The following is a 14,984-nucleotide window of genomic DNA, read 5'->3' on the forward strand; positions in this document are numbered from 1 at the left end:
TTGAATTGTAGCAGACCAGAAACTGATGAATTTTCCTGGAGAACCTGTACCTGCACAATTTTGCTGAGTTTCAAGCTGTAGTATATGGAGAATATTGAGGGCTGAGTATTACCTTTTCTGTGAGGTATCTTTTATTTCACTTTTGTCAGTGATATTGAGTTTATTTTGGTCCATAAACATCTCAGTCAGCAACCACTACACTCTATTCATATGTCAATTATAAAAACAATAATAAGAACCTTAATAACTGCCAGCGTTTATTGAGCTCTTGTTACATCATACACACACTGCCTGGATAAATCTCATTTAATAGTCACAATTAATTTATGAGGTAGACATTATTAATTTCATATTATATATGAAGAAATGGAGGCAAAGAGATGTAATTTGTCCAATGGTCGCTCCATTTGTAAGTGTATGAGACACCTTTCAAACCCAGGCAGCTTGGATTCCAGACAGTGTACTCTTAATCACTATGATAGTCTGCCATTTAGCATGTGGCATTGTAATAATTAGCCTGCACGATTGGAATTCCCATTAGATGCGATCTCCCCCGTTCACAGAATGCAGTTGTCATTTTCCTCAGTCCACCCAGATTCCAGCAGCAAAGTCATCATTTTCAAAAACATTTTTGATGCAAATAGTACATATTTATAGTAATATATTTTAAGCCTGCAAAGCAAGTAACTTCGAGCATTTCTCTTCTTCTCTGTCTACAGTATTTAAAGCAGACTTTCTATCACAGATTCCACCTTTATCCAATACTTCTGACTACCTTTCACATTGAAGTCCTGCATGCTGAATCTGCTTCGCTCAGGTTAACAGACAAATGACTTAAAGAACCACAAAAGTCATCTCTACACTCCCAAATAGTTCCAGAACCTAACTTGTGCCCCCATCTATAATAGTGTTTGGCATGAAAACTCTACGGCCCACCTGTTGAGTGCCACCTCTGTAACCAAAATGGCAGGACTCAATGCCCAGCTCTATCTACTGCTAGCTATGTAGCTTTGCACATTTACTAAAACCCTCTGGGCCTCATTTTCCCCATCTGTAAAATGGGTATCATGACAATAATAGTATCTGCCTCATGAAGTTGAGATAAATAATAAATACAGCCATCAATATATTATCTGCACAGGGTCGATTCTCAGTAACTTAAGTTTAAAAAGTTATCAAAAAATTATTAGACTCAGTTCAACTAAATTATATTTACCAAACCAGGGTAGTGGAATAACAGCACTCAAAAAAACAAGAACTAAAACCACAAGCAAGTATTTTAATCCTCAATAGTATTGAAATTTTATTTTTACTCATATGAATCCAATTTGATGATGGATTCTGAACATAACTTTTGAATCGGTAACTCTCATTTACAGTTTCTCCACTGCTCTATATAGCCATTTTCCTTGAACAAGTCTAGTCTTCTTTTAAAAAAAAAAAAATAGAAGTAAGAGGCAAGGGTAGAAGTTTTATTTGGAGATAGCGGGAGAGGGGGGATGGGAGAGGCTTGGTAAGCGCAAGTCAGCAATTCTCCCATCTACATTTCTAATCTTGTATAATAAAGAATAAATTGACAAAATTAAATTTTATTATCTAAATGAGTTCCATAAATGGCCAGAAGTTCGCCTAAACGAAAAGAAAAAGTTCAATCTGACCAATTCTCTAAATAATGATGCCTGAAGATTATCCATGCCACCTTTGTGATTTTGAAAGTGACACTATTTTGCAAGTCAGTGTGCTGCAATAAAAAAAAATCAACATAATATATATGCTTTCATTTTGCTCCCTACTGTTTCTCTGCCCTTTCCCAGTTGGAGTAGTAGCAGGAGACTAAAATACAAGTACTGTTTGTCTGTGTGAGGCACTTTGCTGCTAAACATTAATCGTGAAAATGACAACAGTTGCAAGACTCCTCTGCCTGTTGCTTCTCCGAAGCAGAGAATGACCTACAGATGAAAGAAGCTACAGCGACCGACATCAGGGGTAGTGTGTCCTCCTCCTCTCAACCCAGCCAGGCTGATCCAAGTCAGAAAGGCCTTTGAAGTCACCGAGGCCTTCACGTGCTGATCAATGCTTGGAGGGTAAAGAGCAAACAAAACTGGTTCTAGCACTTGAATATTCTGCCAGGGATGCATTCAGCTCAGTGCAGAACGAAAAGTTTTCCTCTGTTACAAATTGAGTGATTTTGTACTTGGCTGCTGCTTGGTTCGGTTAACTTAGAGGGACCTGTTGATCTCAGACCTGATGATTTATATCTCCATACATATTTCCATTAAGTCAAACGAAGGATGGAACAGCAACAACTGTACATTCAGATTTTCCCTTGGACTTAAGGCCTATGTTGAGGTTTGGGTCAAGCTGAGTGGAAAACAGCATGTGATTCGCTTAATACTGATGTCAGTATTGATTATTAATATGATCAGAATAACATTGTAATCGTTCTAAGTTATCAAAACCTCAGAACTAGGTTAACTTATGGAAAGTTAAGAATTTAAATGATCTTAAAATTGATAGTGCATTCCAAACTCACTGTTTACAGATGAGAAACCTGAGCACCTGAGACCTCAAAAATGTATGTCAGGTCACGCTCTTAGTAGCAGAGCAAAATTTCACATCAAGACTCCTGACTCGGTTCAGGGTGCTTTTCTCCACACACTCTCGCAACTATCTCTGTTAAACCTTTTCTCTTTATCTTAAGTGGCTAAGCTCTTCACTCTCAAATTGGAAAGATGTGGAATGTATTTTAAAAACGAGCAACATGAACATGTTTTATGTCCCATTATATTTTAAAAGACTATTAAAATAGAAAATACAGGCATTTTATAAAGTAGTTGTTTTTTTATTATTTTGGTCACAAAAAATATTCAAAACAATAGAATTATACAGTTTGTAGACTTATAATTTATTATAATACCATAAGTAAAGACAAAATCCCTGTAATCGTATAGATAAGGTACCAACTTCAGTTGATTGTCACATAGAAAAACGAGATAAAAATTTCAACTATAAAGTTAATCAGCAAGATAAAGAGAAGTGAATACAAATACCAGACAACAATAGTTTCAAAATTATTATGGCACACGGTGACTACAAAAAATATGTCAATTTGTCTTAAATATTCACTTTCATCTATATTAATATGATTACTTGTTATATAATTTTGGTTGAAGAAAAGTAGAAAAAAAGCCAAATGGAACTTGTTGGTAGGTTGAAAAGTTATAGTTAGAACACAAATATTTCCCAAGTCTCTTCTATGAGATCATCCATGGCTCTCACCCTCTGTCACTGAGTGGAGTAGCTGGAAGGAGTATAATGTGACTTCCCAACTGTCTTCAAACTGATTTCACAGGAGCCTACTCTCATTATTTTCAGACATTGGTACCATCTTAATTTAAATGGCTCAATTGCATTACATATTATATTTAATTGGAGAGCCTTTGCAGTAGTCATTCCATTTTAGAAATGCTTCCTTTGTGGATAATAATCTTTAATAATGATCATGACACATGAAATGGCTTAGGACAATTTACTCTACCTCTTTACATTCTAGGTAACAAACCAAAGTGCAAATGTCAATCATTAAATTTTACATCCTTCCACTTACATACACATACACACAAATGCCAATACATACATTCACGCCGGTACAAAAATCAGACTTTATATAGTATCTTCAACTGAGAAAGTAGCTATAATGCAAAGAGGTACTTCCTGCATGCAATTCATCTCTAATAAAATAAAAAAGCCCTCCTCTGCATACATAAATGCATAGGACCACAAATTTAAAAGGCCAGTTTCCTACTGATATAATGACCATACATTCCTTGAACACTTACATGGTTCACCCTAAATTCAACTGGAAATTGTGTAATATGTCTGTGAGATGTATTGTGATCTTCTGTTTTTACATCATAATAATAAACTATGTTTCAACAAGTATCAGAATGACCTAAATTTCATTTTCTCTCATGTCCACTAGTCTCTCACTTTCCCTGATTGGCAGTAGTATTTCTTCTTAGCGCCTTATTAAATAGCATTGAACAGTCTAATTTTCTCAGAATTCAGTCCTGAGGTATACATTTCCATTTTCTTTGTTGATCTAGCACAGGCTCAGGTGATTTCTACATAATGCATCCAATTAGTTCAAGCAAGGCAAATGAAATCACATCTATCCTAATCTCCACATTATTAACTATAAACAGTAACAGGATACACGTCTCCACTCTTTGCCTGAGTCCATTCAAGTGCAAATCGAAGGAAAGGGATTTCCTGTTCTTCTTTTCATACTCCTGAGTATGACGATATTTGATTCTGATTCTCCACAGTAATTGATAAGATTGCAAAACCTCTCTCACATCCCTCCTTTATTCCACATTGAGAGCTTGATTTTTTTCAGTTGTTTGTGAAGTCTAGTTTGATTCCTTTTTGCAGAGATTTTATGTTAAAGCCATTTTTGTTTTCTTCAAAATCAGAGCTTCATTTTAATCAGCTAGTGATCCTGCCCCTTGGGAATCGATTTCTTTTACACCAGATAAATCCAGGTCTATTAGGATCCAACACTGAGTTGGAACATTACATGTATTTCACTTACGAGCACATACATTCATTTTACATGATTCCGCAATGTGGCCAGGGGGGTTCGTGGTCTGCACTGTATCCACCTATAAAAAATACAAAAATATATGTCTGCTTTACAGGGATGTGAGTAGGGTTTTGCTAGCCTAGTTCCAAAGCTTGGATGCACACCTTGGCTGATAGTATCCTTTCCTTCTTTAAGATGTATTTGAAATGGACATAACCTCTTCCAGAAGTCATACAGACATAACAGTTCTCGCTACAATTAACAACCCCAGGGCATCTAGATCAATACTGCTGACTAATCTCATGGATGCTATCTCTGAGAAGAGATATTTGCATGGTAAAAGAAACGTTGAATTAATTGTGTTTCAGGCTTCAAGCTTTTAAAGGCTATGAAATTTCACCAGGAGATGGGTAAGGTGGAGGGGAGGGTTGCTGGCTTTGTTTACACTACAAATACAAATAATAATGAAATGGTAATTTTGTTGTCACTGCTTTTACAACTTACATGGCCCTGAAATCTTAGGGATATGAGCTTGATCTGAATGTTCACACCTTTCGAAGTAGCTCTCTAGTCTCCAAATGCAATTATATAGTCACTGTCACTTAATAGAAATCTGAGCAATTTACATGCTATCAACAAATGGCCTGTTGATCTCTGATCAAGGATGAATTACTCTCTCCTTCAAAGTCATGACTGTAAAAGGACAATGTTTTCAACTTTCTATCTATAAAAGTTTTCACAAATAAAAGTGATGGCAAAACTCTTTCAAAATATTTTGGTTCTAAGGTCAGTTTTAAATAGTGGTAGATACTTATTTCTCTGAACTTGAGCCTGACCAATAAGCTGATTTCTACTCCCAATGCCAGGAGGTACACTGAGTATTGTTTTCCAGTTTGATGGTGCAACTGATGTTAGTAACATCTTTAATAAATTCAAACATTGCCCAAAAGATAACAAATCACTTCCATAAATAGAAGAATAAAAGTGCTACAGCTTACTACCAAAAGTACTTACCTTTAAGAATTAGAATCAGAAAAGAGAAATATTCCACCTAATTTCCAATGTAACAATGCATTAGCACATGAGAATCAAAGTTAGAAAGCAAGTAAATAGTTTCTTTCACTGACTAATTCAGCACTTCATTTCTGGAAGTAAATGGTGCAAAAAAAAAAAACATAATATCTAATTTTAGAATTGTTTATATTCAAGAGCAGAAAATGTTTAAAAATTGGTCTGACTGCAGATTAACAATATTAGCTGTATAAATTTAAGCAGCTTTAAAATGTCCTAATTTTAAACTAATTTTTATCCTTTCCTAGAAATAAAGAAAATATTTATTTCTTTCTTAACAGTTCTAAAAGTTAACATAACTTAGGCTGTTCTGGGTAATTACATGAGCAGCACACACATTTACCAAGGCATCTAGAATACGTGAATCTTCACGATTTAAATTCTAAGTTTAAGATGAACGTAGTTTATCTTACTTTACACAAAACATATCACCACACATTTCTCTTATTTTACACAAAACCACTTCATTTCAAAACTGCTTACCCGCTGGTGACAGCTAAATGTTTGAAAGCTTCAGATATTATTTTTTATTCCCAAACCAACCACAACAATGTCGCCATAGGTACGCCAACACTACATTAGATCCTCCTGTTGTGCACTCTTACTTACATATGCATGTATGTTATGGCATATATGTTGCCATAGTACTTATCAAATATGTAACTATTTTTGTGAAGTTATTCATTTACTTCTCACATCCTATACAAAGCTATAATGCCCTCGATGATGGCAAACATCAGGTTCACTCTGTTTATTGCTTCCTTCTCAGGGATGGCAGATAGTTGACTCTCAATGAAAATTGGTTTATCGAATGAATGCATGTCTTGGAATAGTTAATTAAGGAAATCATATTACTTGTCACATCATACTATTACTTTAATTTTAATATTTTGAAATCATATGGTTATGTTTAACTTTCTATTATTTGTCATATGATAGATTATGCCATAGATCTTTTTTGAACTGCAGTAAATGCTCTTTATTATACCAGCATATTATTTTTCCCATTTTTTCTCTCTAATTCATTCTTAAATTTAGTCTGTCCATCTATAATTTCACTAACCTTCTCTTTTTAATCTTTCCTATATAATAGTCATTTTCTTCTTTCCTTAAAGGAAAGATACCATGTAAAATTTTCTGAAAGATTTTTAATAAATGAATAAAGCAGTAAAACAATTTTAAAAACAGGAAATCAGAGGTGTCAAAATGTTTCATTTTTTAATTTTCATGACCTGAGATACTTTTAATTTAAAAGTACACCCAAGAAACAGAATGCATTTAAGTAATATAGTCACTGGATTGCCATGCAGCATAATGAAATTCTCTTATTAAAATCTTATTGGGGAATATAACTAATTCTTCAATTCATAAATTAACCACGTAAATGCAGGTTTCACGTTTTTGTGATTTTAAGCTTTGATGCACTGAACAAATGCCTCTGTACACTAATATTCAACTGTCACTAAAGTCAAGAAAAATGGATTCTTTCCTCACCATTAAAGATTAATGTTTAAAAACAAAAGAGCATTCCTCAAAAATCACTTATTGAGTTCACGGAGAACTACTCAGGAATCATCATTCTGAAAACTGTCATTGGGGAGGGGCAGGGCAGAAAAGGATGCTACCAGGATGTGTTTGCTTTGATTTGAATCAGCTAATTAAAATGGCCCTGGAAGCAATTTTCAGACCACTGCCACGCAGGAGATAGGCTCTAGTAAATCAGACCGAACCAATCTTTCAGTCAGGTCCAATTCAGCTGAAGTTGTATAGACACAGCCTTTGTCTTCGCCTTTCAACCTTTCTCCTCTATTTGTTCTATCACCCAGGCAACAAGTCACACACATACACACACAGATGCCTGCACGCACACAATGAGACGAAACCAAGTCATTCTTGGAGCATTTTCTACTAGGCCATATCTGTATCTCACTCAGTTTCCATTTCCTAACCAAAGAGACCGAAATAAGCTGGGAATTTAATTAACAGAAATTATCAATAAAAAGTTAACTTATAAAAGCTATGTTCTTCTTTTCCAGACTTCCTTGGCTAACAATTGGTGATGAGTGCTAAGAGACTAAAACTGAGTTATGCAGAGAATAGGAATAGGATTCAGAATTGGGTGCAAGAACATACTGAACACTTACACACAGGAGTAGACATGCTCTTAATGACTCTGAAAAAACTTCAAAACCATAAACAAGGAAATACGTATATTTCAAAAGGAATATGTGTCTATTTTTCTACTTAGTTTTATTAGGTAAGCTGCAAATCTAAATCACACACCTATGTAATTATTTGTTGAATGTGTTTGCATATAATTGGCATGTTTGCATATAATTGGCAATATGCAAAAGCATTCTATGAATATTCGTTATGTGTCCCTTGACTGATGTTCAAATCTAGGGAGAAGTAATAGGTATTATACACAAAGCGGAGTCTATTCTACGACACAGGAAACCAAATTGATGGTAGTTTCTGCAATCTAGGGACAGCAAGTTGATATTCACATTTTGGAGCATAAATGAATGATCTATGAGTTGAACCACGGCAGAGGCACCTATCAACAAGGAAAATTTACCTGGTTTTTTTTTTTAATACTAGAAAATCATTTGAAACGGAAAATGGGACATAAGGTAAGCATGGGATTTGGTGAGTGGAGGACTATGAGGAGGACAATTCCTGCAGTATTTTGGTCTTTTACTTTCTTTTGATTTATATAAATCATGTACCAAAACCCATAAATTATAATAATTATTAGTTACTGTGACACCTGTATAGAAGTTTATTACAGGATTGCACTTCACTATCTAATTTAACTTCACAAAGTCCTTGTGAAGTAGAAATTATAATTTTGATCATTTTACATATGAAGGAATTGAAGCTCAGAGAACTTAATCTTCTTACATAAATTCATACAAATAAGTGATAGATCCAGGGCCCCAAACCTAGATTTTAGGCTCCTAATCAAACATTTTTTCCTCTACATTCTACTTTCTCATAATTATTTTTTTAAATCTGATTTTGAATCTTTTAAAAATAAATGGCTAAGTTACAACTGCAAGCGTCTCCATTTTTGCCACAGTTTAAGAAATAGATAGTAAACTTATGCAAGTTTCCTAAACTATTATAAACAAGACAAAAAAAAAAGCTCGGTTCTAGAAGCCTAGGTATTTATCATACTCAGAATTCTATCATAATTACTTAAATTCATGAATACACAAGAAGCAACTTCAATATACCTGAAAGTTGTCTACATTGTCAAAAGGAAAAAAAAAAAGAACAAATAAGGCAAATTCTATCCAGTCAAAGAAAGATAAGTCTACACCCATTTGACATGTGTGAGACTGGAAACAGACACACACAAAGGCCATTCATTAGCACTGTTTGAACTAACCTCTTAAGAAAAGTAGGCTTTTAGATTATGAGTCAACCACTGAACTAGCCATGGAAGGAAAGAGGAGAGATAATAGCATTTCAATTCCTCATCACGGGTGCTTTGTCCTGACTTCAGAATATGAATGATTTGTGCTTTAACAAAAAGAATGCTTTAGGCTGGATGGCCAGGCAATCAATATTTATTGACTGACTGTTAGAATCATGGGATCTCAGAGCTAGAAAGAACGCCAAAGGTTATAGAGTCCAATCATGGGAGAGGCATTGTAGGAGAAACGGAAGGAAATACAAAGCAACATAAGGCACCGTCCTGGTTCCGGGGAAACTTTTATTTATCTTTTGAAAAGATATACAAATATATACATATAAACAGATTACTAATCTTGGGGAGGAAAAGATAAGAGCCAAGTAGGTAAGACTATGAAAGCTCCAAAGAGCCAGAAGAGACTGCAGAGAGGGTAGTAGGAAGAGGGCACATTGACTCACTGAACCTAAGCTGGCTCTTAAAAGACGAGTAAGCTTGAAATCTATGGAAAAGAGAGAAAACTGCATTCCGAGAAGAGGCACACTTGTGAAGAAGGCATGGGGTGAAGTCAAGAGGCAGTGAGATTTCCTTGCCTAAACTAGGGATTTCCTTAATTCCACATTTATCTGGAATGCATATAGCATAAAGACCACACAATTCCATCATGAGCTGTTTTCTCTATTTAGCACAAGTCTACATATAAAGGAAACCAACGTAATAATTTTTTTTTAAAATCAACAAAACTGTCCTGAACATCCTAAATTAGAAATACACAGACAAAACAAGTTAACTGTCAAAAGCCAGCCTATGCTATTAAAGCAACTATTTGTTAAAGCTAATGTAATTAAGTATTTGAGGATTCCTACTGTAGAAGAGCCTATTCTTAATGTTAAATATTGTATGTCTTAATTCATAATTTGATTTTTCCTTGTTTTTCTTTTAAGTAAATATTTTAAAGAAACACTCTTTCTACATCCGGGGGGATAAAGATCAATCTAAAGAGACTGCTCTGCACCATACAAGCAAAAACATTACAATGGATCCCAACTCTACAGTTCCAATCACATTTGGCCAAAGTTGAGCATGAATGCATTTCCATTCTTAAAGCTCATAAGAAAAATGTAACGCAAACTTAAACCATCGTCATTCTCCTTGTCGGACTGTAGTATGGGACATCTTTGGAAACATAGCAGCACTGGCTAGCATTCATGTGCCACAGCAATAAGCCGCCTGAGAGAAACAGGGACTAGATGTTAATGAGAAGATGAAGTGAATAGCAAACTCAGCTCTTCTTAAATGCCACTGACATTGCGATACTGGGCCTGAAAAATTGAGAGCTACTTGGGGAGCCCTGAACACACACAGAGGGGAGTAGAAAGCAGTGAAAAGGGTTTCTAGGTGATGGATAAACTCACTGAGAGTTTGGTCCACTAACAAGGAAATGAAGTAAATGTCCAAGGAATCCATTGAGTCTTGAAACAGTAAATGCGAGATAGGACAAAATTATAAAATCCAACCAACCAGTTTCCTGCTTAAAAGATATGTTCAAAGTGTAAGAATTGGGGGCCAGCCCAGCGCAGTGATTAAGTGTACACGTTCCTCTTCAGCGGCCCAGGGTTCGCAGGTTCGGATCCCGGGTGCAGACATGCACCGCTTGGCAAGCCATGCTGTGGTAGGCGTCCCACATATAAAGTAGAGGAAGATGGGCATGGATGTTGGCTCAGGGCCAGTCTTCCTCAGCAAAAGAGGAGGATTGGCAGCAGTTAGCTCAGGGCTAATCTTCCACAAAAAAAAAAGTGTAAGAATTGGCACAGTGATTATGTGGTCCCTTGGTTAATAATGGATGCATTTCTAACATGGATATTATTCTTTTTAAATATGATTTGTGGTTGACCAGCTTCAAAAATCTATGCTTTCTTATCATTAGAAATTTCTAGAAATGTTGTCATAAATACTTTCATAAATACTAAGTGGCACCGAGGTGGGGATTGATATGAGCATATTAAAATATTTTGGCACACAGAAAGACATTACATTAATAACTAATGTAGAAATATAATTTCAGAGATAAGGAAGTCACCTGGAATCATCTTCTACCAAATTATTCATTTTACCAGTGATAATACTGAGGCCCAGAGGGGTGACAAGACATATTCAATACAACACTGCAGATCTAGGATTACAGCTAAATGCCCTCACTCCCAATTCAGCGGTATATTTCCATTGAAATTATGTGAATTACATCTCAAAGAAATGGAACATTTGGGGATGAGATTATTTAAATAAAGACCAAGAATGTACTGGAATTAGATACATTTCTAATTAGATACATTTCTAATTCCAGTACATTCCAGTTCTGAAATGCAGGGAAGATATATAAGTTACAGAGACATCCTTTTAATTTATAGTGGACTTTGCATTAATAACGTCATCAAAAAGAACCAAAGGGAATGCAAAAAAATACAACAAAATATGTTAAATACAAAAAGAAGATTCTTTTTAATAAAAATGTTTCTTCATGAGCTGAATTTGGTGAATCTCTTTTCATTTTGAAGAGTTTGGAAAACTATAAGAAATTAACAAGAATTACTTTAAGTCAAGCTTTTTCATAGGTTCATTTCAAATTTTTTGGGTGTGGTCCTAATCAATACTACACAGAACTTTTAAAATATTCCTTGTCTGAAAGAGACTATAATTTTTACACTTTAAAATAGGTTAGAAGTCTTAAAGCACTTAATCAAAAAGTAATATGGTGTTTCTTAACTGAGAAAAAAATTATTTGCTTCTCTTTTGCTCCTTTGTCTTGTAAGTGCAATGTGATGTATTAGTTTAATTAAAGTCTACCAAATAATCATAAGGATTTTATGTGCTGCAAATAATTGGCTTTTTGTTCTCTGCTCACTTTTTGTTAATGGAAGCAGAACATTATTTTATGATACTTAGTATAAGACGTCAGAAGACTACAGGGAGGAAAGGCAAATGAAGTGCCTAATGAAGTGACCTTTGTCATCTTGGACAAGAAATAAAATTAAGCCTGCAAAAATGCAATGAAAATAAGTCAATGTTTCTAAAGAGTTAAGAGGATAGGTAATATTATGGCTTAGAGCCAAACCATACCAAGAATTCTACCATACATAAAAATGACAATCCCATTAATACGAAAAGCTAATAGGCCCTAAAATGAAGTAAGATGTAAAAATAGATCATGTTATGAGGTTTTTTCTTATGTAAACCATAATGAATCAATCTTTTTCATGAGACAGATTTAGGTGATAATCCAGATAGAGTATATTACCAGGTACCTCTTTGATAAGAGACAAATTAAACACAGAAGTGAACAGAGGATTAACGAATGTAGCATATTAAATGAAAGTTGTTTCAAAAAGATACAGTACTAACATAACGACTCTTGCCAAAAGTGAATTGGAACAAACTATAAATAAAATATGCATTCATTTACAAGACATTGCTATCTTTAATAGGAGCTTAACAAAAACTGAGAATAACCTGTCAACATGAAATCAGTTAACTAATTATCTTGTAGAATCTGAAAGACAGAAATTACCAGTGATTTTCTTACAGTATAATTCTTAAAGTACATTACAGAATTATGCATAGGACATAGATGATAATCAACAGTGCTTCTTTTGTAAAAAAATAAAAGTGATCACTACTAATTTACTACGGTTCTGAAAGAAACATAATCTATATATTACAGACTTCCTCAAATTTTGAGCTTTCAATTCATCCTCTGAATTACATCTTTTTTTGAATCTCTGCTTCTATTATTGGCCTCAAAACGTGTTAAGAGTTTTCAGTTGCTGATAATAGTTAATATTCTATTGAGTGTTTATGAGATCCAAGGCTAACTTACACTGTCCCTAGCAAGTAGATACTATCATTCATCCAACTTAACAAAGAAGGGACTCAGGAACTGAGAAATTAACTTGCTCCAAATCACAGTTCTAAAAAATGGCAGCGTTGGAAATTTAAGCCCAGGAAGTCAACCCCGTGTCTGAGCTCTTAAGTAGACTACACTCCACTGCTTCTCCAATTAGTGATAAAACTGTTCTTCGAAGCAGATTTTGTCAAACTTGTTATATCTTTTCAAATATACCCAACAACATTTTTCAGGTAGAGAACAGTATTTGGATTTTTAATATATTTATAAAAAGTTCAGCATCCAATCTTAGGTTTTTAATTAAAGCACTTTCTCTCTCTCTGTCTCTCTCTCTCACGCACACATACACACACACAAACACACACATATCAAAATAATAATTACATTATCACATTCTGAAGAACACCTAATGTGTGCACTTAATGATATACTCAGATGGTACTAAGCCAGTAGGTTTTCCTTTCTTCTTAAAACCACCTCTATGTTCTTGTGAAATCCCATGACCTCAAAATGTGCCAAAATAATAATTAAGCCAAGAAAATGATAGCTGTCCCAAACCATGACACATTTTGTAAAGATAATTCTCTCATCGGTTGTCTCTGAATAAACATTCCTAGGACAGAGCGCTTCCTCCGTGAGTGTGCATGCATGTTTTGAACAGATATACCTGATTTACTCTATTTGTTTTAAGCCAGAGAGTGAAAGGGAATCTTTGACAAGACTGTCATCTTTAAAACACGGTGATATTTCATTTTCCCCTTCTGCACTATTCAGATTGCCTGGAACTGAAATGCTTCCAGCGGCTCCTGTGTCCAATTTTTCAAAGCTGTCACTTCCTAGCAAATCTGCTTAAGCAAAATACTTATGTTGTTAGAAAACAGAACAAACATACATTATAAAATACATTGTATTCTTCTTTGCAGGTCAGAGTCTTATTCAAGCATCAGAACTTGGAAGAACATGTGGAAATAAATTAAAAGATGACTATGATGGATTGGTTTAAGTCAATGAATCTGGTGCACCTCTGATTAGTTTCCAGAGATACACTTGGACTTAGCTTGGTAGAGCTTTCCACACAATAATCATAAAATCAAAATATTATTTTCAATGCACTTACTAAAGGTCATTAGAATGAAAAACAGCAAATTCAGAGGAAAATAGGACATTGAAAGATGACCGTGGTTACTCTTCCTCAGTTCATGTCTATAGCAGCTATTATAATGTACTTGTCAACATTCTATGTCCCAGAGGGTAAGGAAAAATCTCCAAGCGTTACATTTGTAGACCTCTGGCCTTTCTGAATTGTGGGCATCATAACTCATATCCTATAGAACGTGACTGAGTGAAAGCACAACAGAAACAAATGCAAAATAATGATTACAAGAATGGTGTGAAAGATAAAACTTCAGTTAAAACCAAGTAACTTCCAAAATGTGAGAAGAAATGTTTTGGAACGGTTCAGTCATATTGCCTTGAAATATTACTCAATATTCTTAATTATAGAGCACACTTTCTGGATACACACACAACACACACATATTCTAAATTATATACACGGAGAGATGTAGTGTATATATTTATCACATGTGAAAATTTCTGTCCTGTACGCATGATTATACAATTCTGGATTAAATTAATATTTCCAAGCTTACATAGTAAAAATTACCCGAGACTTAGAATTCCTTCCATTGCTTTAAAAAGCTAGTCGTGTCTCAGCAAAAGCTAAGACTGCTTATGGTGTACAATCTGAAACCCAATTCTCTCTCGGCACTTTAACACTAGATCTGTCACCCTTTAACACCACAAAATCAATACCCTGGAATGTCATGGTTCTCTGATGGCCCACACAGTCAAGGCATGATCAATTTCAACTTCCTTACTAGACAGAAATAGACTTAGACAAATAAAAAAGATCTCATTCAAGTTAAATTCAATAAAACAAAGGAATAAAGGTAAAGAGAGTCAAAGTTGCTCAAATTCAGTCCAATAAATTTATACTTAAATCTAGA

At 34.7% G+C, this 14,984-nt stretch overlaps 1 protein-coding gene across 15 annotated transcripts in view; it reads right to left on the reverse strand.

Annotated features, from left to right (window-relative positions):
- PCDH7 (protocadherin 7) overlaps window positions 1–14,984 on the reverse strand; it is a 397,198-nt gene that overhangs the window by 331,969 nt on the left and 50,245 nt on the right. For 7 of the 15 annotated variants that reach the window (XM_070262512.1, XM_070262511.1, XM_070262510.1 and 4 more), the window contains exon 2: window positions 4,605–4,664. The exons of the other annotated variants lie outside the window; for them this stretch is intronic. In XM_070262512.1, coding sequence (XP_070118613.1) covers window positions 4,605–4,664 — 60 coding nt within the window. The remainder of the gene's footprint in view (window positions 1–4,604; window positions 4,665–14,984) is intronic. 15 annotated transcript variants of the gene reach the window in all.

This window comes from Equus caballus, chromosome 3 (assembly GCF_041296265.1).
Source record: "Equus caballus isolate H_3958 breed thoroughbred chromosome 3, TB-T2T, whole genome shotgun sequence".
In the NCBI taxonomy this organism is placed as follows: Eukaryota; Metazoa; Chordata; class Mammalia; order Perissodactyla; family Equidae; genus Equus; species Equus caballus.